At 39.1% G+C, this 24011-nt stretch overlaps 1 protein-coding gene and 1 long non-coding RNA gene across 3 annotated transcripts in view; one reads left to right on the forward strand and one right to left on the reverse strand.

The window, feature by feature from the left end:
* Positions 1 to 28: 28 nt before the first annotated feature.
* LOC129203100 (uncharacterized) lies at positions 29 to 4390 on the reverse strand. Its single transcript, XR_008575912.1, has 2 exons — positions 4254 to 4390; positions 29 to 3647 (listed from the first exon to the last, which is right to left on the reverse strand). It is a non-coding gene; the product is annotated as an uncharacterized LOC129203100 (long non-coding RNA).
* The window catches only part of ESYT2 (extended synaptotagmin 2), an 86183-nt gene continuing 65963 nt past the window's right edge, over positions 3792 to 24011 (forward strand). Inside the window, exon 1 of one of the 2 annotated variants that reach the window (XM_054817061.1) lies at positions 3792 to 4418. In XM_054817061.1, the coding sequence (XP_054673036.1) occupies positions 4062 to 4418 (357 nt within the window). In that variant the 5' untranslated portion in view covers positions 3792 to 4061. The remainder of the gene's footprint in view (positions 4419 to 24011) is intronic. The other variant, XM_054817063.1, reaches the window with a different exon arrangement.

Consider the following 24011-nt stretch of genomic DNA (forward strand, 5'->3'; position numbering starts at 1 on the left):
GACTGTTCACAGTGTTCAAAATGCTTATGGTAGTCAGTCCTCTGGGTTCATAAATGGCAACAGCAAAAACGTGGATCTCTCAAGTAAACTTTGTGCCTTTAGTTTTCAACTATAACTTGTAAGAATCCCATGAGGGAAAAAAAAGGAGATGATGATTATTGTGAAAACTTACTAAGAAACACATTTTAGTGAAGAGTATTTATGTCTTCAGGAACAATAAATATTTGAGGATCTTATCATGAGAGTACCATTTATGCATTCAGTGAAACTGAAGCCAGATTGGGTGATAGCAGGGATCAGACACATTTGGTTTTGTTCCAAACAACAGAAACTCTCTGCACTGAACAGGTATAGTAGAATCTTCTGACTCTTCTTTGTGCTATATATCAGATAGTTAGACGCAGGCAGAAAATATTTGTGCTATATAGTAGATCGTCTGAAGCAGGTTGAGACAGCTGGATAAAATCAAACACAGAAGTAGTGAGTATTCCATCATAAGAATTTACTAGGATGAAACTTCATGTAAACTGTTTCCATTAATTATTCCAAAATGTTTAGGAAAAACCTCCTGAGTAAGCATTCTCAGATTTCTATTCAATAAAGATTTCTATTCAATAGTTAAAAACCTGTAGAAAGAAATATCAGACTGAAGGAATGCTGTTGGGTAAAATAAGGTATAATATCAAATTGTTCTTCAGGAAGATTAACTGCTACTGAAAATGGTCAAGAAACAACAATTAAAATTGCTTCTAAAACATTTTTTCTTGTGTGAAATCCAAAGAAGTCGGGGAAATTTAGATTTTCTTTTTCACCATATAAACTTCATTTTGCCAATTTTTCTCATCCTCAAGAACCCAGATGTATAAAAAAGATGTTTTGGGAAGTTATTCTGAAGAATAGTTTTGTATGTAGTGGAAAGAAAGCATCATGGCAAACTGATGCGATGCGAGGTAAAGATAAACATAGGATGACACCACTTCGACTCTGATGCAAGCTATTGAGTTTGAAAAAGCAAAAAAGTAATCCAGTAAAAGGAGGAACAAACACATACGGCTAAGAATGGGTATAAAGGAATACTGCAAGCAAAAAGTATTAAAATTCTAAGAATGCAACAGACTTCCAAAGCAGGATATGAAAAGAATAAGTATTGTCTAAATAAGATAAAGATAATCATGTCTGTAGTTGATAGAATTCACTATAGGATACTTGATGAAAAGCCAGTGTAATCTCTGTGCTATACGTGACTATCTTCAAGAATTCCTCATACATTGAAGACTGCTTTCATAAGTGTTAAAAAATAGGATCAGGAAATACGTGAATTAACAATTCCAAGACTCTGGGGAAAATTATTAAATGATTTATCAGCACCAAAAAGATTAGAATAAAGAACTTGTGTTTATGCAGAACATTTTATCAAAAACTTTATAATAGTAACTGACTCTAGTTTATCCCCTAGCAGCTGAGTTTATATCTTGATTTTAACAAGACTCTTTTGTCCTATTGTAACAGTGGCATGCTAATTTCATACCACCCGGTTTCTTCAGCAAAATACTGCGCGGGACCAAGGCAGTTATCTACAGAAGTTCTAAGAAGTCAGTGGTAACCTCTTTATCAGAGCTTTCTATTAATGTTACAGATAAATGCTATCAAATTAATGCTAGAATATCTTGTTTCTGTTTGTCTATTTGATTGGTGCAGTATCATCCACCTTTAGTTCTGATCAATCAAACTTCCATGGCAACTAATTAATTACTCCACCCAGGATCAATGCTAGACTGTCAGGCCTACAATTATGTGTTTGTCATCCTAAATGCTACTATGAGATTATTTTTTTACATTTAATACAGTCAGTATTAATACAGGGTACTCCTCTACAAATTCTATATCCAGCGCACTTGCAGAATACACACCGAGACATAGAGCAGAGTAAGACGCAGCATATGGTAAAGTGCTAGTTGGCAAATGTCATTTAATTCAATCACTTCTTTTTTCTCATTTTTAATTTTCATTTTGGTTTGTGGTATAGTTGCATTCTGCATCAGATACTGTGAAGCCAGCTAGGGAAGGAAAATGGAGCAATGGAGTCCAAGACTGAGAACAAAGGGCTTGAAAAAATGAGAAAATATTCATATTGGTTGTAATGGAGGGAGCCAACATACAATATGGGCATGTGTACTAGGTGTTAACTGAAATTCAGGAGTGAGGAGTTTACAGGAAAGTCTATATAAGCAAACTAAGTAATTAGAAGAGGAATACAATAAATGCAAAAACCCACCCACATTTACTGTAGTTTGACATTACTGGTATCCAAAGGGGTCACAGAGTCATTCTCGATACCCCCAGTTTAAGGTCACAAGCTTTTATAGGGTCTTACGCTGCTCTGCAGTCCCCTTGCTGTTACAGCCTGTAGGTGTTCTGAGTTCTCTAGAGGTAAAGATCCAAAGTAAGTAAATTGTCGTTTCAAAGCTTGGATTACCATATAGTTGTAAATCATTGATTTTGCTACTCCTTTTTTATATCATTTGGTCATTCTGAATTTTCATCCTGACTAACCTGATAATACAGGTGGAGAACACACTGTCAGTGGTGAAGAGCAACATGAGTCTATGGCCAGAAACTGGTTTCTTGAGAAAATGAAGTTTATTCAGCTTTCCTATTTGTCTGTTTGTACGTGTTTTTGTAACTTCTCAGTCTATTGGCTAAATTTGTTCTCCCCTCTTCCCTGCCTGCAAATACTAGCCTCAGTGTCCTAAAAATTTTGTGAAGATTGGCAGCTGAAGAGAGGAGAAAGGACCCTTGTTCCCACTAAGTGAAAGGTTGGCTATTTAAAGCCAAAAAGAAAAAAACCTCCTGGTAAATGCTGAGTTTAATCAGCAAGTGCGTACCAGCAAACTGATTAGCACACAGCTAACAACAGGCAACAGCTGCCTCTTTCAAAACTGGTGGTTACATAACAATTATTGAAAAGATAAAGGAATGGTAGGAGGAATGATGTGGGAACCAGGTGTTACCATGATAAAGGGATACAGGGCACAAGCCTGTTCCACAGATCAGGGTTGTGTAATCCCCAAGAGCCTGGATCTGGGTGCCACCCGAGGTATCCTCTATATTAACGAGATGACAGAGAGTCACCTTTGCTTGAGGATGCGTGAGCAAAGCCTTAGGAACACCTGTTGTAACCAAGGAGTGGAGTGACCTGCCTCTGGGTCCTCTGAGCCACTGATGGGTTGGTCCTTTAAAAATATCCCTCAGTAGAGAACAAAGACAAATACGAAGCTTGTTACTGAAGGATGTCACAGGTAGAAAGCACTCAGGCGCACAGGTGAGTGCAGAGAGTGGGGAGATGATGTGGTTTGCCCGTGAGGAAGCACACGCCAGCAGGGTGGCGGTCCCTAACGCCTTGGCAGCAGCCCGTTTCCTTGTTACCACCCTCTTCCCGCGGCACGCTGCCTCCTTGCTCCTGCGAGGCCAAGCAGCGGTGGCCGATGGCCGTTGCGGGCGGTTGGGCTGGCTGCCCCCAGGCGAAGCTGGGCCGGGGTTCCGAGGCGACGGGGGTCCCGGCGACAGTGAGGAGAGCTCGGCGGCCACGATCTCCTCCTGGCCCGGATGCCGTCGTGCGGGGCGAACCCGTGCTCCCTAGGGCAGGCCTGGAGGGGAAAAAGGAGAGAAAGTAACGACAGCTCGGGCCCGGCAGAGGGGAGGGGACTGCGAAACGCCCGGCTGCCCGCGGCGGGGGAAGGCGACAGAGCAGAGAGGGCGTTCGTGCCGGGCGCCAGTAGCGGTGGCTGGGGACGAGGCGCCTCCCCGCGGTGGCACGGCACAGCCCACCCCCCGCGGCACCACCCTCTCCGCCGCGGCGGCGGCAGTTTGGGCCGGGCTGCCCCGAACCCGGAAGCGGGAGGCGGTTGGTGTCGGTGCGCGGCGAGCGGGGCCGGGCGCAGGATGCGAGGCGCCGCTGCCGCCCTGCCCCCCTGCCCGCTCGCAGCCAGCGCCCGAGGAGCAGGAGGAGGAGCAGCAGCAGGAGGAGCGGCAGCAGTAGTAGGAGCCGCCGCTGCGATAGCATGAGCGGGGCCGCGGCTAAGCAGTCCCCTGGCGCGGGGTCCGCCACGGATCCTGCCGCCGCGGAGAAGGCGGCTGCTGGGGACTCGGTGCCGGAGCCGCCACCGCCGCTGCTGAGCGTAGACGTGACGGGTTTGGTGTCGCAGTTCGCGAGGAGCTTCGTGCTAATCTTCCCCGTGTATGTGCTGGGCTACCTGGGGCTGAGCTTCAGCTGGGTCCTCATCGCCCTGTGCGGGCTCTTCTGGATCCGCAGGCACCGCGGCGGCAAGACCTCCCGCCTGGGCCGGGCGCTCGCCTTCCTGGAGGACGAGGAGGAGGCGGTGCGGCTCAGCGTCTCCTCCGCAGATCTGCCTGCGTGGGTGAGTGGCCAACACCCTTCGGCGCTTCCGAGGGAGCACCCGCGCCCGGCGGGCAGCGCAGCCGCCGGGCGGGCTGGGGCCTGTCACCTCCCCGGGAGCTGTGTGACGCCCACCCCCGGGGCGGCCCTCTGCTCCCCGGGCCGTGGAGGAAGAGGCTCGCTACAGGCCGGAGCGCCTGGCGGGAGGGAGGGGGTGAGGACATGGCATCTCCCGCACCCCCAAGCTACTCGTCCCGGTTTGCCAGCCTCTTTAGAGACTTGGCGTCCAGCAGCGGGAGCCGCTTCGCCGGACGCGGGCGGGCCGAGGGACCCTCCGTCGGCCGGATCGCCTGTCCCCGCGGCCCGCCCGCCCTGGCGCGGCCACCTGGTCCGTTAGCACCCGCGGCAGCTGAGGCAGCCGCGCTGCCTCTGCCGTGCGGTGACAGCCCCGCGGCGCTGAACCTGTCATGGCCGGGGTTTCCCTCGCAGAAATAAACTTTACCTCAGGGTTTGGGGTTTTTTTTCCCCTCAGTGCCAGTGACACGCACGACTTGGATGTAGCTCAACGGCGCACAGATCTCACGACTCGGGCAGGAACCTTTTCTTAAAAAGTTGAAACTAGAGGCAGACAAAATCGGTATCTTAACGTTTTTATGTTTTTTAGTAAAGCGTTAGTTAATAGGGAATGACAGAAAAATGAGGTAGTGTTTCTGGCTGGTTTCAGGGTTGTGACGTGAGCACTAAGGTAAAGGGGCTTTGGTGACCTTATTTATGCATTGCTGTGGTTGGTTTTAAAAGCCTTTCTTCAAAAGCGGAGTTTTCCTTTGAAAGGTTCAGGCTTTCTAAAAAGTCTGTAGGGCTACTTTTTTTTTTTTTAGCTGAAACTCAGCTTCAAAGTTGAACACTTTTTCTGTGTAATTTTTACTTTGGAGGATTAACAATTTTTTAAATACAGCTGACAGCCAGCCACCCCACAGTGTCAGTGCTCATCCAGGCATCTGTACGCCCTTGTCTGCCCCGTGATCTGCTGTGCAGAGCTTGCTGCTCTCTCAGTCCCCATATCTGAAGCTTTGAGGGTTTGCTACATCTTTCCATGTTATTTCTTTGTTGACTGCTCTCCGCTCCTCAGTAACAGCCATCCACATCTCTGTTAGGTACTCTTTGCAGTGACTGTGCATTGAGCGGAGTGGCGATGATAATTATCCAAGTAGGTGTTTTCATGTGATCAAATTGCTATACCTGATGTGACCTGTCCCAGCTCTGCTAAGGAAGTTACAGGAATATAGTGTGCAGGTGTGAGATGGGAGTCTTTTTGACTCCTATTTCTTCATATCTTTTACTGAAGTTCTAGTGGAAGATAGTGTTTAAAAATAGGGACAGTGTTTAAAAGAGATGAGGTGATTTTAATACTTGGAGATGTGAGTCTTAAATAATGTGGTTAATAGCTCTTATGTTAGCTCTATGTTGTTTTGATGTTTTTTGGGTTTTTTTTTCTTTTCCCTGTAATCCTGCAGCCATATAATGGAAGTGCTCTGATTTGATGCATTTAAAATGAATTAATTGAAGCTAGATTTGTTGTGGAGGATTGTGTATAGTAACTATCTACTGGTTACTAAGCAGTAGATATTCAAGCTTAGTGCTGTGTGTAAATTTTATTTTAAGTCACGGTTTGTTACCTTTGATAAAATGGCAGTTCATTCCTGTGTGAAGTTGTCCAAATAACTGAAGATTTAGAAAGGGGCCTCTTGGCTGAAGTCAGAGGCAAAAAATCAGAGAGAGGAATGAGTGCTGGCTGCAACCACCTGCATATCCTATGGCGTTATGAGAAAGCAACTGATCAATACGCAGAGTTTCCCCAAAAGTGTGACCTTCTGATACACCGGTTGCAGATGTATTTAAAAATCACTATTGATTTTTTTAATTTTTTGTTTGTTTGGGTTTTTTTCCTCTTTGATTGTGTTCTTAAAATTTAAAAGTCTTGGTTCTTTTCTTTCTGCTGACATATATGCTATATTCTGGAAGTATCATGCTTCCAAATAAATGTAGCTTCCAGATGAAATACCATCTGGAAAACAGAAGCTTTTTGAGAACTGAAGGCCCACTTTAATCACAAGTGGTCTTCAATGTCTGCTGTCATAGTCATTAAGCTTTATGAGTCTTTTTGCTGCTTCCATAATGTGTCTTGGAAAACTACTATTCTCCTTCCTTCTGCTTTATGTGTGTTGTCTTGGAGATTCATGGATTTCAGTCGTATTTCAGATAAGAGCTACTAGATGGTATATCAAGCTTGACATCTCTTTAATAGGTATCGAGTTTATCCATCTCAATGTGAACTCCAAACTGGAGTATGTTCCCTTGGTTTCCAGTCAGGGAAATAAACTTCAAATTGCTTGAGTAGGACAGTGCTGTGTTTTAAACATAGGATTTTTTTAATTCTTCTGGGACTGAAACTGAGATGTAATAAACCATTTTTCAACTAAAATTATGTAACATCCCAAACATTTATTTGACATGTGGTATCTTTCTGGGCTCTTGATTGGAAAAGAACTGTAGCTGAGCAGCAGTGTATGTAAGGTGTGATTTCCTTCCCCCCTCCACCTAATTTGGGATTGATTGCTGCTTTAGTGGTTCACGTTAATTATTCAGTAATACTGCATTGAGTTATTTATTTTTAAGAAAGTGGTTATTGCAGGAGTAATGAATTAAGATTTTTCTGCTGGCAGTATGCTCAGTTACGATTTGAAAGTGATACTGTTATCCTATCACACTAGAGTTTGTAATGTTTCTTATTAGTTTCCTAAATTAGATTTACTTCCTCCATAAGCAGGTGGTTATACAATAGGAATATTACGTACTGTGCATGTAAAATGAATTAATTCAACAGGAATACAAGTTATGATATTTCAAATGTCAACACTGAATTATTTAAAAGAAATATGCATGTGCTAAAAAATATTTCGTTTACTGTCCTAAAAGAATAAGATCTGTACTCATAGACTTGCTAACAGGTAGTTATAGTTCTGCTGCATATTTGGAAGTTGTCACTGATTATATGGGGTGAGAGGGAGCAGAGGTGAGTGCTTTTCCAAGGCTTTTAAAACTAGGCAGCAACATTTACAATGAGAAAGGATTGGAGATCCTTTGGTCTTTAAATAAAGTCGACATTTCTCCTTTCTTAGCAACATTGTTATATACTAGATGTCATTCATCCCAATATAAAATACATTAAGACGCAAGCATATGTAAGCAAAGTGGCAATTTAAGTGTCATTACTTAAAGGAAACCAGGACTCTAAATTTTTAAAGGCCAGGTATCATGTTGCCTTTTATTTTTAAAACAGTAATGGAATTTTATAATCTAAGTGGTATAACAAATTTACTTTGTTCTTTCTCAGAACAACAAAAAAAAGTTAATCTGATTTTGCTCTTGTGGGAGTTTTTGGTTTCTTAATGTGACTTCTATAACATACCAACATACCATGTTTGACATCTTTTTGGATAAGTGAAACTTTGACTCCTGTTTTCTTGAACGTACAGATAAAAAGCCATGCTGAATTTCTTTCCCCAGATTAGTTGTAACTTTGGCCTGATATCAGGAGCTGTATCTGTGTGCAGTCTGTCAGTAGTCAGCAGGAGACCAAAATAGGAATAAATCTTAATGCTTTTAAATAATTGATTCTGAAAACAGATGTAGACAATTTTCTTTGTATCCCTAACCATGTGTTATACAGAAACTGAAATACTGTACATCATTGTGGTAAAAGTAATGCCATATTAAAGCACTAATTACAAGTCTACTGTAGCATTTTGGCTCCTACACACCTGTTTGAGTTTCTGCTCTAGTTTAGAGTGATTTTTAGGGTTTTGTTTTCTCATCTACTTAAGGTAAAATCTGCCTAAACCTAAACAGGTGTTGAGTCACCTTTTTAACGAAACCGATTTACAGTCCTATTGTAAAGAAATCTGGTAGGTCATCTTCCTCTTGGGAAACTACAAAATTCTTGCAGACTGCGAGTATTGTGAATTACCATTAAACTGCTATACGACCGCCACACCTAGAAGAGCGATTATGTCAGCAGGTACCCTTTTTACTAGATGCTGATGTATAGCTACAATAATCAATAAGAGTTATCAACCCATGTTTAGTTGAGTGTTTTTGCAATGGCGATGCTCAGTAAAGCATGACTTCAGTGGCAGTTGCATGTTTCTTAGTTGAATGTTGTATTGAATGTTGAACAAACTGCTGGTGTTTAAGGGATGAGGAACCATTCTGAGTAAAAGCAGACTTCAGAACATGTGTCTGAAAAAGGAAATTGTGATTTATAATTATGAAATTATTTGTATTTAGTCTTGTGTTAGAATAAATTATGCATATATACTTTCTTTGTTTCCCCAAGCTCTTCCATGAGCTTCTTGTCAAATATGCCAATTATGTGGTTAGAGCAATAAAACCTTTGGTATTTACTGATATTAGGAAGGCAGACCCAGTATGTTTGTGGAAGAAAAATGGTTACGTAGCTCTAACTGCAGGGTCATATCCTGTACCAAGTGATATCTGTAGGGGAGGTTGGAGTGGTTATGCTCTTGCAGGTATTTGATATGAAGATTTCTTAATGATGTAAAATCAAACTTGCTAACTGGATCTTAGATTGATAGTTCAGGGCAGGAATCTCCAAAGAATCCCTGCTGATGGGTGTTAAGTATGTACTCAGTAAACCCGATAAACAAGTGAACTTCTGCAATGCAATGTTTGTTTTTAATTCATACAGAACAAAAAGATCTTCCTCTTAACTTCTAATTATACCTTTGGTTAATGCTGTTATTATGTAGCTGTAGGAATTGTAGGTGGCTTTTTATACAACATAGTAAAATATGAAAAGGAAGGCCGTGAGGCATTGTGACGCATTCTTCTGATCCTTTCTCCAAATGTTAGTTGAGCGTGTTAGATTGAATTTACCGAGGGGTGATTTATAAGAAAAATTACTTCCATGTATGGCTACTTAATGCTAAGCTGGATCTAATCAGTTTATATGGTTAGTATTGCAGATGGCCATATACTCTAGGCTGCCAGCCTGCATCTGGAAAGTGTGAAGGGGTGTGAGTAAGAATAAAAAAATGACTTGTGAGTACTTAACAACTGAAGTCCATGTCCTTCTGCCTGATTATTTTTTTTCAAAACTGCCTTCTGTTCTAGGTGCCTTGTAGTGTACGTATACATACATATGTGAATTGTAGGTTGTGTGATTTTATTTTTTTTTAAGGAAGTTTAGTTTGGTTCAATATTAATTCTTGTAGTTGAGAAGATAACCTGGGTGACTTTCTAAGAGTACTCCATAGTTAGGAGACATGTAAATGATGGCTTTAGGAATGGAGAACCAAAGAAGGGAAAAAAATCCAACATGTATCTTGGACAATTGATCATATCTTTCTGTTTCTCAAATAAAGTTTTCAAATTTAGTGCATTAAAACTATGCTGAGGTGATGTCTCTCCCATAACACATTTTCTCACATAGTAATGTGGTAAACGTCACTATGTGATTCATGTGTAAAGATCTTTTACCACAATATTTATGGTGGAAGGCCACATGATGAACTGATGTTTATGAACATGATACCAGAATACTAAAGAAACATATTAACCTGAAAGTATTACTATGCTTCTTGAACTGGTTTTGGGTGCCACAGGCCTTCTAAATATATGTGTATAATACATTCTTTTTTCATGTAACAAATTGATATTACATAACAGTTATTACTGATTTTGGGGACTATGGCAAATGTGTTCTTGAAATGTGCTATTTGTCTGAATAATGAAGGAAAATGTGTACAAGTCTTTTTAGGTTTTTTTTCCTTAATTTTTATTTTAGTCTGTTAGTGTTGTTTCCATGCCTAAATAGTTTTGCATATAAGGGCTGGCCCAGCTTTAGCCATATTTGAAAACATTGGAGTCATAAAGATCTTGTAGGTAAAGACTGAGATTTTATGGAAGAAAAAACAGTCTAGAGTTAATCAGTCGACCTTTCCTGCCTCTTCCACAAGATTCTTCTCACTTTAAATTACTACTACTCTTTGATATTGTTGGCACATCACAGAGTGTGGTTGGATATGTGTTGTGCGATTTTTTTTTAAATTTTTTTTTTTTTTTTTTTTGGCACATGAGGGCCTGCTGGGAAATAGGAAGATGAATCAAAACACTTTCATTGTAGCTTTTAGTAATGAAAGCCTGTTCTGGAATTTTTAACTATTCAGAACAATTATTTGGTGTCCTGTTGTTGTTTTTTAAAATGAAAGAAGAGGCAACATTTTGTTTCTGGTAAGATAAAAATCTTTGACTTAAACTGCAATATAAATCAAATTATTTATCTCCCATTTATCAAATCATCACTAATTATAGCACTGAAAGGGTTTTCTAATTGCTGAAGTTGCCTTCAGCATAACTTCTTTCAAGCTTTACAACAATTTTGTGCTGACCAAATGCCTGTACTGAATCTGAGGTGTGGGTTTGTGGAAGCTGTTTTTAAAACTTACTTGAAAATATGAAGTTTTAAAAGAATACTAATTTTTAAATATAATCTGTAGTGTCTGAAACCAGTTTGTCAGAGCCTTACAGTAGTATATAAGATTCTGAAAGCAGCAGTTAATGATTATAAATTAACCTATGCCATTGATTTGGTATGTTTCAACATATAGATACAAGGGAATCAATAAAAGAGTATGATCTTTCTGAAAGGATTACAGAAATAAGAGATTTTGTATGAGACACTGGTGGTTTAGATACAGAGTTTTTTTGACCTGTGAAGTCTCATCTTTCTTTTTGTTTTTCCTTATTGTTGGACAATATAAATTAAATCTGATACTACCCTTTCCCAAGGAAGTTTAGAATGGATGCCCCACCAGCAGCTCTAGACCTTTTCTGTGGCCTAGCAGGGGCCAGCTTCTAACTTTTATGTATCACGCTTGACAGGCCAGCAGCATTTCAAATGTAGCATATGTAGAGCTGCTTTTGCATATTTGCTGGAAATACTGCACTGCTTCAAAGAAGAAAATTAAGTCCTTATCTCTGGCTGATGTTTGTGAATTCTTAATGAAGATAAAGGATGTACAGAGATGGAGTATTCAATGTAGAATCGAATGTGAATAAGAACAGTGGGGAAACAGTATTTTGATAGGAAGAGCAGAGAGTGTTTTTATTTTAAACAACTGTTTGACTTAAGTAAATTATGAAACTGAACTATTTAGGGAGGTCTGGCATTTTATCATTTGTATAACTTTTGGCTAATACTGCACTTTGATGTTTCTGGGTAAGATTTGTTTCAGTTGAATGAGGAGAGAGTTCTGTAAAGTTTAGAAGGAAAATGTTGGATGAGGAATAAGAGGGAAGAATCAAATCAAGAATTTGCTAAAAGTGACCATGTGTGAAATGGTGGAAGCTAGTTGCGTTTGACAGAGTTTGTAGTTGTCCAAGGTGGCATGAACTGACCCAGCTTCTTCTTCAGCCCCATCTGCCATGTGCTAAATGCTGTGTCCCATCTCCTCTTCAGTCCCATTGGTATGGGGCCTGGGAGAGGGAGGAAGAGAGGAGCTCCTCAGCTGCCTTGCAGTCATTTGATCCCCATCCCCAACCTCCTTCTAGTTTTTTATTCCCAATAGCTTCTACCAAGCTTCATGTCCCAATCTTTGTTAGACTGGTGGAGTTCTTTTCTTTGCAGTTTAAATGGTGCAGCCTTTGTTTTGTTTGGTTTTGTTCTATGTGTTTCCTGTGATACTGTTAAAATTTAGAAGAGCAGTGAGAGTTTTAAAGCTTCTTCCTACTAACGGTTCATAATTCATGAGAATATATAAATAGCATCCCTAAATCTTATTTGTAGGCTTTGTAGGCTTTTCTCTGCATTCAAATATGCTTATTGCAGTGAGAATCAGGGGGTTTAGTAGTTAAAGAGAATGATTCTGCAGTTTCAAAACAAAGTAAATGTGCACTCCTGACAAAAGGGTTGTTCTGCATCCAGTTGCATTTTCCCACTGCTTGCTTGTGCCAGCATTAGAATTTTCTTGGCCACCTAATTGTAAGTTTTTTGCCAGGTTTAGTGTTCAGCTGGATTAGTTCCTTGAGTTAGTTTACTGTGCAACCATGCAAGCGCTAGTGCCTACAAAAAGGAGGTTATGGAAGCCTGTGGTCAGGTTTAAAGTGAAATGGAACAATAGTCTGCATGAAGGGGACCTTCGTAGAAAGAAGTGGCAAATAAGATTGCCGAGGTGTCTTTCTGGGGAAACAACGTTGGAACTTGAACAGTTTATAATGTCAAGTTGCACGTTCAGGTTGTTTTATAACATTTCAACAAACCCGTTAACGTATTTAATCATCAGACATATAAACTCTCAGTACTTTGATCCAACATAAAAGTTGACCCTATTTTAGTGCATGGTTGGATCAGATGAGCTCCAGAGGTCCCTTCCAACCTGAATTATTCTATGAATTTTGGTTTTGTTTTAAGGTGTCATTTAAATTAGCTTTCAGTCTCCAGTTATGGCTTGCAAATGGTAAGAAACCTTTTCTGCATAAAATACCAGTATTTTCTTAACTGTTAAGTGTACTAGGAAAAAAAAAATATGGCTATCTTTAGAGAGGTGTTTTGTGGGAGGTAGTGAGAATTTTTAAGTCGTTCAGATGCCTGTCAGCTAAATAGCTAGTATTAAAATTGTGTGCAGCAAATTGTTAAAACATACAATTTTTCAAATGGAACTCCTGTTATAAATAACCTTTGGAAGAGGAGCGTTCCCATATAATGGGTCATTGCACAAAGTTTTGTCTGCTACACCCTGATATGACTACAAAATTTTCCTTAGGAGTTGAGAATTTGAAACAGGGCTAACGGTTTTCAGCTGAAGCTGTCTAGAATTATGTACCATGAAGTTGTTACTGGAAATACGAAACTAGTTTTACTTGGCTGAAAATAACTGTCATATGACAGACAAGCATTACATTGTCATTTGGCTGTCCTTATCGTATAGCAGCATGGGTCGAGTTTACATTAGTTCAATTGCAAGCTCTTTCACCTAAGAGATTTATATTTGCAATGTAAATTGCATACCTTTTTGCATCTGTTTTAATGAAGACTTTAATTGAGAGGGTGTAGTATAGACTCTAGCACTGTTGTTTTCATAACCTTTGTTTGCATTCCTTTGGTTAGATACTGGCTCATGTGAATTATCCAAATTGACTGAAATAGTTTCCTTCGGGAAAATTTTGCAAGATTTAACACTGATTGTGAATGTATTGACAATCCATTGTCTTGTATTCCCTCAGTGTCTATGTTAAGGTGGGAAGAAAGCGGGTGAATCTCTAAAAATGCAGAGTATTCCTGTTTAATTATTAAAAGTAACCACAAGATATGTTGAAGCATGAAGGTAGCTATAAAACATGAATTGTTCTGATTTGAATTAATTGTGCAGTATTATGATCCACACTTCTGCTCTTAAAGTTTGTGAGTGTTCATTTTTAAAATAGCTTACTAAAAAAAAAAAAAAGGATTGTGGAGAGGAAGACATTGGGAGGAGACAACATGGGACTGAAATGGAATTTACCAGCTCAGGAAGCTCACACTTGGCTTTATATTTAAGCATTATTACTGCTTCTTTGTAATGCATGGTTCTTCATGCCTTATTTCAGATCTGCATAGCTCGATATAGAAAAATCTACCTGTATTTTCTCAGATGCCCTTCTTCACATAGGATATTCTGTAGACTGTTTATCAGCTTTGAAAAACAATAGTGAACAAGTTTACAATTTTATATCCAAAAACCCAACAAGAACTCTTGTGGCGTTCTTCTGCAGGGAAGAGTGTTACAAGACATGCTCTGAGCTGTTAGTTTTTGTGCGGGCTTATAGAGCAAACTCTCAGGACTTGTTGGTAGTTTGCAAGTTTGGTCTGTCTGCATGTTTCAGGCAGACTGTTAGTGTAATGAATGTGTGATACTTCAAATGAGGAAATGTCTTTTCTTGATTTGTTAATATTTCCTAGTACAGTAAACTTGCTGTTCCAGAACTTTGAAAAAGTGTAATTTGTGTAGAGGCCAATCTCTTCCCTCCTCCCCCAGTCTATTGATTCATCTTGTTAGTTGTTGAACTAGAATGCTGAATTCTCTTGTATGTGTGGCTAGGAAGTTGTCTTAGTCTAGTAATCAATTTTATGAGGCAGACTATATTTTAAAATGCTGTGTTCCTCACCCAATGACTTTCTCCTAAAATACTTGAACTAGAAAAAGAATGCTTTTCTACCCACCCACCCACCCTCTGTCAGTTTAATGTCAAATAGCAGCAAGGAAATAAGAGAATGTTTCATGGGGGGAACAAAAAACTCAGTGTTCTGTCATTTGACTTGCATGTGATATAAGAATATTCAATAGGGATTGATATATTAGTTTAAATTGTAGTAATTTGTTCATAATAGTTTTTATTTTGCTTTATATTTTAGGGAAAATATTTGGGCCTTTGAAAGTTGTTGGTTTGTGGTTTGTTGTTTTTTGTTTTTTTTTGTTCTTTTTAGGGTGTGTTAGGTATGAGTAGGGTGTTGATCTGAATGTGCCTAAACTGTCCATGTTCTTTTGATAAAATTAGTTTTCTTATTTCTGTCTTGTTCATGTAAGTCTTTATAATGAGAATTAATTTTCTACTAAATTCGGCTATGCATAAAGCTTTTTTAAAAAGTTGCATATAATATGTGCTTGTGTTGTTTTCAGATCTTAACATAGATGTATGATAACAGAAAACATATTTGGCAACAATTGATTTTTTTCAGTTCAGTTGTGTTTTGAAAGTTTTGCAATTAGAGTCTGAAGTTTCTTTCCTATATGTGTCCTATCTTCCATGAGTTCTCTAAAGTAAATAACAAAAATGTTACCAATCTGTTCACTTTGTTACTTTGATTTACCAAAAAAAAAACCCCAATGAAGTTTGGGGCTTTTTTTTCCTTTTTAATTCATTAGAGTAATCCATTACACACAGAGTCATAGTAACAGCCTGAAAATAATTTGATTAGGAAAACACTTTTTTTACAAATCAATTTCTCATATAAGAATACAAACTTTAATTTTACTATATGAGAGATGAGGAACTACAAAAGTGTTCTTTTAAAACAGTAATTAAGGGTTAAGTGATTTGCTTCCAGAACATGCATGTTGTTATCGGTGTACCTGCTTCCTTTATATTGAATTTTTTGGTTTTCTGGTACAGCTTGGAAGGAAGTCTATTGTACTAGTAATACCATAACAATACTTCTGACAAAGCTGTCAGTGGAAGTACAAGTGTATATACCTGAAGTTAGGTATTTTTCCTTTTTTTTTTTTTTTTTTTTTTGCTAGTGCTTAAACCTCTGTTGGGTTTGGGGAGGAGGAGAATGTTGTTCTGAATGTTACACAGGAGTGGTGGGCAACTATGGTTGGCAGTTCTTCTTTGGGAATAAATGTAGACAGGACCACTAAGGCCTAATGGACAATTTTTGAAGATGTTCCAACACCTGGGAAATGGGTAATATGAAAACTCTATGGAATACCGGGTGATGGTCTGTGTTGGTTCTGGCTGAAGACATCCAAACTTTCATCTTCACTTTAAATGAGTGTGCTATTTGAGGTGTGGAATATTTGGCAGATATTTTCTAAACTTTTTTTTAGAGTAAGAAGTGGAGGCATTTGTTCTTGAAGTGAAACTCTGCCAAAGGGATGGAAGGGATTGTAGCTTTTACTTACAATTGCTTTAAAGCATTTGTCCTTGACTTAATAACATTGATTCACATCTGTGTCCTCAGAGCACAAGCTGAAAAACTATAGAATACCATTTAAGCTTCAATTTATTGAAAAGCAATAGAAATTTTATCTATTTGTCAGAGAGAGGAGATGAGTTCATCAGTGTTCCTAAAATTAATGGGTTTTAGGCTCTGACAAAACACTTTGGAATTTCCTCTGCTGTAAAGTTCTGATTCTTGATTCCCATGTAACACATAAGCTTCTAGTGTGGATGTAACGTGTAAGAACTTAGAAGGTCATTTGTGTTCTTGCTTGAGACTTGCAGTGCTTGGGGAAATGATTTCTCTGTCAACCCCAGTTGTCTTGCCGGTTTTCGTTTGTTCTAGTTTCTTCTTCCAACAATCAAAATGATGAGCTCCAGCTCTGCTTTCTGCTGCTGTGATTGTTTGCATTGCCAGGTACATGGAAAAAACATTCCTGTCTGTCGTACTCTAGCAAACACAGTGTAGAAGTAAAGCTGTTACATTGCAATCTCCCACTAAGTAAGTGAAATGGAAAAAACCTCTGATTTGGAGCAGCTCAGATTAGTCAATCTGATGTGAGATGTCACTATTTTAATAGAAAGTAACTATATAAGCTCCTGAGGATAAAAGAGAACATTGAGACGTTGAAATACATACTTCTGACTTTTAATTTTTTCCAGTATAGTTTACAAGTTACTTTTGATTGCATATGTTCTGATTAAATCATTTCCATAGGCAAATAGATCTTCAACTATTTAGTTAAAACCAAAGTCTTCAATTTCTGTAGTTTGGAAAAAAAAAAAGTGGTGTAGATGAATGTTAAGCTTGTTGTTTGATGTCCTAAAAACGTTTCAAATAAATACATTGAGCAGAGTCGGGACTGTATCGGATGCAGCAAATCATGCATGGCAACAAGAATGGTGGATTTGATTTCAACATCCCTTTGATACTGACAAGAAATAAAATCCTTGCTTTTTTTCCTCAGAGGCTAGTTGTACATGGAAAAGCCTTTATCAAATTCTTGAAAATAGTTTTTTCAGCTGGAATGATATAGTTGCAAGTTAACTGCTATTTATGCAAATCTCTGAAAATAACTGTGGCAGTTTACTCAGGGGGTTCGATTTCATTTTAACTGTCATCACTGCATTCTTCTAAACTCAAGTGATGTCTTTTGCAAGAAAGCTATTACATGTGATTAGGAGCTGCGTACAGATCTTAGACTGCTGAAAAAATCTGTTGTACTTGGGCTGGGATTCAGGCCTAAAACAACACAATCAACAGTAAAAGCTATTAAAAAAAATCTATTGCCAATTAGTGCACACAATAAAGTTTGCTGTAGCAAACTGAAATGTAGATTCATCCTACTGGACTTAGGCACCTCATTTCAGAGATGTAAGTCTGTTTCTGCCATCTGTCTTTAGTCAGTGGGAAGGGATAAGCTGAAATTTTTGCAGGAGGTCCCTTTTCTCTGTATAATAAGAACCTAAAGTAATGAGGTCACAACTTCACTGCCACTTTTTACATGCCTAAATTTAGCAAGGAATAATGTGGGCCACAGCTGTTAGATTTTAATTAATACATGTAGTAAATATTCTGTTGTAGAACTTCTAAAAAAAATTATTAACACTGTGCAGCAGCATCTGTTATAAAATCTTCTGAGAGTTTAGGACCTAATGGTGACTTGGCTGCATGTGCACAAACATGAACTTCTTCAAGAGAAGTGCAGGCTAAGGAGGGTTCTGCTTAGGAGCAGTCAAATAAAGTGGCATAGTTATTTTGGCATTGCCACGGGCAAGATTTCTTGAAGCTAGATTTTAGGGAACTGATCAACTTGGTGGTTGATTATTCACAGTTCAGGCAGTTGTCATTAATTGGCAGAAATTTCTTTCCACTTGTAGAATTAATATTCAGTTTCCTTTTAGGTACAAGATGTTTGCTTTCCACTTAGAGCTAGAATTTGCTGAACCTAAATTTAGGCGTAAGAGACTGAATTCATTGGAGATTTTCTTTATGATCAGTACAGACATCTCCAGAGAACTCTATCTGACCATAGGAGAAATGTTTCAAGATGTCACATGTATCTCTCCAAAGGCCCTTACTTCTATTAATGATAAAGCAGGTGTAGAATAACTAGATTATTCTTGCATAAGTAAAAGATAGAATTTTGAAAATTAGAGAAGAATAATTCAGCAATTGCAACTGCCTACTGATCACCAATATTTGAATCTTTAAAATTGGAAAACCTGTGAAATTGCTGTGAAGCCATATATAGGTAAAAAGGGGTGCTGAGATGTAAAAAGAGTCTTCCTGGTTTTGTGCAGTGCAACCAGGATCTAGTGGGTATGATCTGATTATCTCTGTTCCAGCTATACACTGTGCAAATATCCAAAGTGGGACAGTAGGTGTGGATTAAAATGTAGAAGTGGTGAGCTTAAGTATCAGTTATAAGTAACTCAATCTGTGCTTAATGTTATGATTCAATGTGTTTATAAAGTTACTTACTACTGCTGTCATTACTTAAAGTAGCAGTGATTTATGATGGCTATTTTTACTGCTAAATTTGGAAGTAGAAGAATATAGACTGATTGTAATGGTTGAGTTTGGGGTAAGAAATGTTCAAGGGATCTCCGAACGCTTGGGTTGTTTTCAACATTGATGATAACCAGTAATATGAGAGAAGAGGTTACAGATCTGTGCTGCATTTGTAAAAGGAAAAATATATCCAGCTCTTCTTTCTTCACTCTTGCTACCTCTCCATCCTGTCTATCAAACACCCAACAATTCCAGCAGTCTAATGCTGGAACGTTCCCCCTCTGCATCCAAGAAAATACTGAATCTTAATCACTCAGCTGCTTGCTACCCATCATTTGTTTGAAGGGCAGTAACTGCCTTTATACAAGGGCTAGTTTCAGTTGCGGGTAAACATCTTCATGCAAGCACTTGCTGAGCATAAGCAAAGCCTGTGTGTATAGAAACAAGTTTTTGTGGTTCGGGTTCAGCAACTATGCATACTTGATTGGGTTGGGCATGCTACCTGGAAGTACCTTGATGGTATTGTTGAACTTCTTTGGTATATACTCAAGATGGTAGTTTTTCCACTGTTTACTTTCCACTTAAGGGCTGGTTTTGTAACTGCTTATGTGAAACCTACAGTATATTCTTTCAAAAAATATAGGAACTCCTCTGTAAACATATGCAAATAAAATAAGTGAATTGACATTAAAAGCAGAGAAATTAAAATGGAGTTTCATTAAAGATATTTATGGCCAAACATTAAATTTCCCAAACAACAGGGGAAGGCAGATTCTTTAGTTTCCAGTATTGTTTCAAAAAATAGCTTAGCTTAGAAAGAAGATTTACGTTTTTTAGAGTTGATGATCACTTTCCCTGTTTTTTAAGATGGAAAAACTCTTCAACAGAGGCTGGAGAATGTTTTTCTGCAGAGCATTGTAAGACAACTATTTTGAAAGATGCTATCAATGATGGTTTGCAGTCATAACATGAGAGAAGGTGTCTGTGTCTGCAGGAAGCTGGAATCTCGGGGGATATTTCCTGGAACCAGGGCCTGCAGGATGAAGGGGTAGAGTGAAGGGGAGCATTGCATGCTCACAACTGGGCTTTTTATTTTTTTTTAGTCATTTGTATTTTTTTTATTTACTACTGATCTCTTAAAAGATGTTATCTTCTTGAAACATTTAAAAAAAAAAAAAAGTCAAATGTTGGTTTTAAACTCCAGATTTCCTATGTATAGCAGTACTTTTTTTTTTTTCCCCCCTCGGCTTTGTTGGTTTGTATAGAGTTGCATGGAAGGATAAGTGACTGAACAAATGTTGCTGTGTATGCAAGTCAAAGGATCAACAGGACTGTCAAATAACAAGGTGTGTTTTAACTAAAATGTTGCAGCATAGTAGTTGTGTTGAAGAAAAGGTACCGAATGCCCTTTGGCGCTCGTTTACTCATTTCCTTCAATGCCACTTGAGGGGCTTAATTTTCCTTTTTGCTGTGTGGACTTGATTATGTTGCAAACTCCAAGGTGTCTGCCAGGCAGTATTGATCTGTTTATGGATAATCGTAAAACTTGTAGTGCTGTGGATGGTGTATTTTTGGTATTGAATTCATTTTCTGATGAAAATTATTGTATGGTTCTAGAGAGACACTGCAAGCCCACTTTGTCCTCCTACTTGTTCTGTGTGCAGTCTATAACAGCATACTTCTGTAAGTGCGAAATTCTGTTTATTTAAATTTTTTACTATTTTTAATGAAAAGCAAAAATTTATCAGTGCCGTTTTTAAGTTTCAGTACTGGGTTGTCTATATATTTAATGTTATATTTGTCTTAGGCACTGTATCCACATTCCAGGGCATAACTGTATGTGTTGTGTCCACTTGCTGAAGGATTCTTCCTCTGAGCCTACTGAATTCATAGCAGTTTGGCAGCTGACTTGACTTGGACCAGGATTTTACCCACTTTTCTAGTTCCAGAATTAAAAAACCCTACAACTTTGCATTTATATATGAAAGCCTACTGCTTCTGACCTTCCCTCAATATTTTTCTCTTGGTGACTGTGTGGCTGACAGAAAGCATTGGTCTTGCAGGAGATTTGCAACTTGCTGGATGTTACACTGTATAGATGCCATATGTGTCAATCCCATAGCATAAGCATGCATGTTTTCCTCAGAGGATGCAGTTCCAGTAGTATCCTTTTCTTCTGCAGGTTTGATTTAAGTACACTTACTCCGCTTTTTCTAAAATAGCTTCTTGGATAAGAGGTGCTAAGCTCAGTCATGGGACACAGCTGAAAGATAGGCTATTGAAGCGGATCTGTGATTTGGATGGAGGAATTACAAGCTGTGGATGCAGATTGAAAGCATGCTTTTAAAACCTTTTCAATATGTCATGAAAATACCTTTTCTATTTCAAAACCAAGTGATGTTATTTGTGGGGATTTTTATTTGTGTTGAACTTTAGCTTGTGTCATTTGATGAAGATTTTTTTTCCTCTATCTTCCGTTGCTAAGACAGAGAGTCAAAATAGTAAGACTGATATTTAAGGATGAGGATAATAGTTAATTTAGTTGGGAGGCAGTCTGAGTTTTGGTTCCACCTTGTAACTCGAACATATGATGTAGCATACCTAAGTTTAGAAACTCGGTTTAGCAGAGAGTGCTTCAGTGTACTTCCTTAGCAACCCAGCCTACCAAAAACACACCAGAGCTGCCCTTCCTGGTCTGTACTGGGCAATGGTAGCAAACTCCATGGTTTTAAGGTGGAGTTTATAAACAGAAATAGGATAATGATGCCTGCAATTGCAGGGGATTGGAATTCAGTGGTCAGAGTGTTTTCTAGTTATTTCATTGGTCTTGTATTTTCAGCATGATCCTGTGTGAGGATAAGGGCTGCCCTAAAAATCTGGAGTATCGGTTTTGCCTTAAGTAAATTTATCTGATACAAGGGAATTTGTAAAACAGAATTAATATTTTCTTTCTTTTTTTTTTTCAAGGAGCTGAGTATTTTGGGGGAAGAAGGGGTGAAGGAGGGTGACAACAGCTGCTAAGTGTTACAGCCAGCCTTTGCAGAAGCTGAGAGCATAGTCAGAGAAGGATAACTCCATAGTACTACTTTGTTTTTTCTTTTCCTTAGACATCACTTCTGGTTGCTGTGTTAACTGGCCTTTGATCTCTAGTGCAGAAGTTTCTACGTTATGTGTTGCCAATGTGTGATATATTTTGAGTATCTTTTTCTAACAAATATCACCATACTGTATTCTGTGCTAAAATACAGTCCACTGGGGGGACAAAATTGCTCTAGAGAGGATAGAGAACAAATGTCATAAACCTTAGAAACTTTAGATTATTATTAGAAATACTGATCTTTGTATAAGAACATGGTATAAGAATCTGGTTAAATGCTTGGATGGAAGAACCAGAGAGTTACACATGTAAGCTCTTTGTCATCTGATACCTCATGCTATCAAGTTAACTAGGGCTTTCCTCCCCACCATTTGTTATCACTATGTTAACTGAGACCCAAATTAAATATTACCGTTCTTTTTGGTTTCACATTCTAATAATGTTCTGCTTTCTGTTACTTTCAGTATACTTTCAGAGAGAGTTTATCACTGAATATTTACAGGTTCAATAAAACTGCCGGACAGTCTGTCTATAGTCTTTATACTTTCTGGATTTTATATGGTAAGTTTCTAGTGTTTCAGCTAGAAATGATACAGGGGGATTTTAAAATGCATGTTATTCCTTGAATGATTTCTGATTATGTTTAAAAGTGTTTTAATACTAAGAATAAACTCCGGCAGGATAGTACTGGATGCAGTGCACTACATAGAAGTTACACACTTTTGCTGGTTTTAGGAGTCAGATTCAGTCAAAACATGAGTGTGCATATATTTTTTTTTTTAGTGTAAGAACTAAATAATAAGCATATAAGAGCTAAGTAATGAGCATATTCTACAGACTTGTTTGGCTTCTTAGGATGAAGGTTAACTCATCTTGAATTTGCATGCTCTGATACTGTATTTTAGCTTGAATACCACAGAGTTCTCCATTTTGCTCTTTTGTATTTTCAAGCACAAATTTGCAGTTTGCTCACCCTCAAACCAATAAAAAGTGAATGTCTTGCTAGAGTTCACATAGATCCGTTTCAAATCTATTGTAAGTTATAGGTTACATTTTAAAAAAGTAAGAAAGAAAAGAAAAAGATTAACCTGTAAAATTTGGGGTTCAGTAGTGGAGATGTTCCATGCTAAAATGCAGACATTGAGTCATAGATCACTTTACTCTTCAGTAATTAGCTGCTGGTAAGCCAGTTAAAGACAGGAAAGGACATTTGATCTGCCTGAGAAAGAGGACAGTCAGTCCTGCAGAAGGTGGTCTTTACTTCATAGAATCACAGAATGGTTTGTGTTGGAAGGGACCTTAAAGATCATCTAATTCCAACCCCCCTGCCATGGGCAGGGACACCCTCCACTAGACCAGGTTGCCCAAAGCCCCATCCAACCTGGCCTTGAACACTTCCAGGGAGGGGTGCATCCACAACTTTTCTGGGCAACCTGTTCCAGTGCCTCACCACCGTCACAGCAGAGAATTTCTTCCTTATATCTAGTTTAAATCTACCTTCTTTTAGTTTAAAGCCATTACCCTTTGTCCTGTCACTACTTACCCTTGTAAACAGTCCCTCTCCAGCTTTCCTGTAGGCCCCTTTAGGTACTGGCAGGCTGCTCTAAGGTCTCCCCGGAGCCTTTTCTTCTCGAGGCTGAACAATCGCAACTTTCTCAGCCTGTCCTCATAGGAGAGGTGCTCCACCCTTTGATCATCTTTGTAGCCCTCCTCTGGACTCACTCCAACAGCTCCATGTCTGTCTCAAACCCCAGAGCAGTACTGCAGACGGGGTCTCACGAGAGCAGAGTAGCGGGGAAGAATCACCTCCCTTGACCTGCTGGTCACGCTTCTTTTGATGCAGCCCAGGATCCGGTTGGCTTTCTGGGCTGCAAGTGCACACTGTTGGCTAATGTTGAGCTTTTCATCAACCAACACCCCCAAGTCTTTCTCCTCAGGGCTGCTCTCAATCCATTCTCCATCCAGCCTGTAGTTGTGCTTGGGATTGCCCTGACCCATGTGCAGGACCCTGCCCTCCCTTTAATCCTGACTCATAAGCTCTGGTTCAGCTCCTCATCCATCCCCAGGCAGAGCTCCATGCACTCCAGCTGGTCATTGACATAGAGGGCAACACCCTCTCCTTGTCTCCCCTGCCTGTCCTTCCTAAAGAGTCTGTATCCTTCCATTCCAGCACTCCAGTCATAGGAGCCATCCCACCATGTCTCTGTGATGCCGATGAGATCATA

Source organism: Grus americana, chromosome 2, assembly GCF_028858705.1.
Source record: "Grus americana isolate bGruAme1 chromosome 2, bGruAme1.mat, whole genome shotgun sequence".
Taxonomy (NCBI): domain Eukaryota; kingdom Metazoa; phylum Chordata; class Aves; order Gruiformes; family Gruidae; genus Grus; species Grus americana.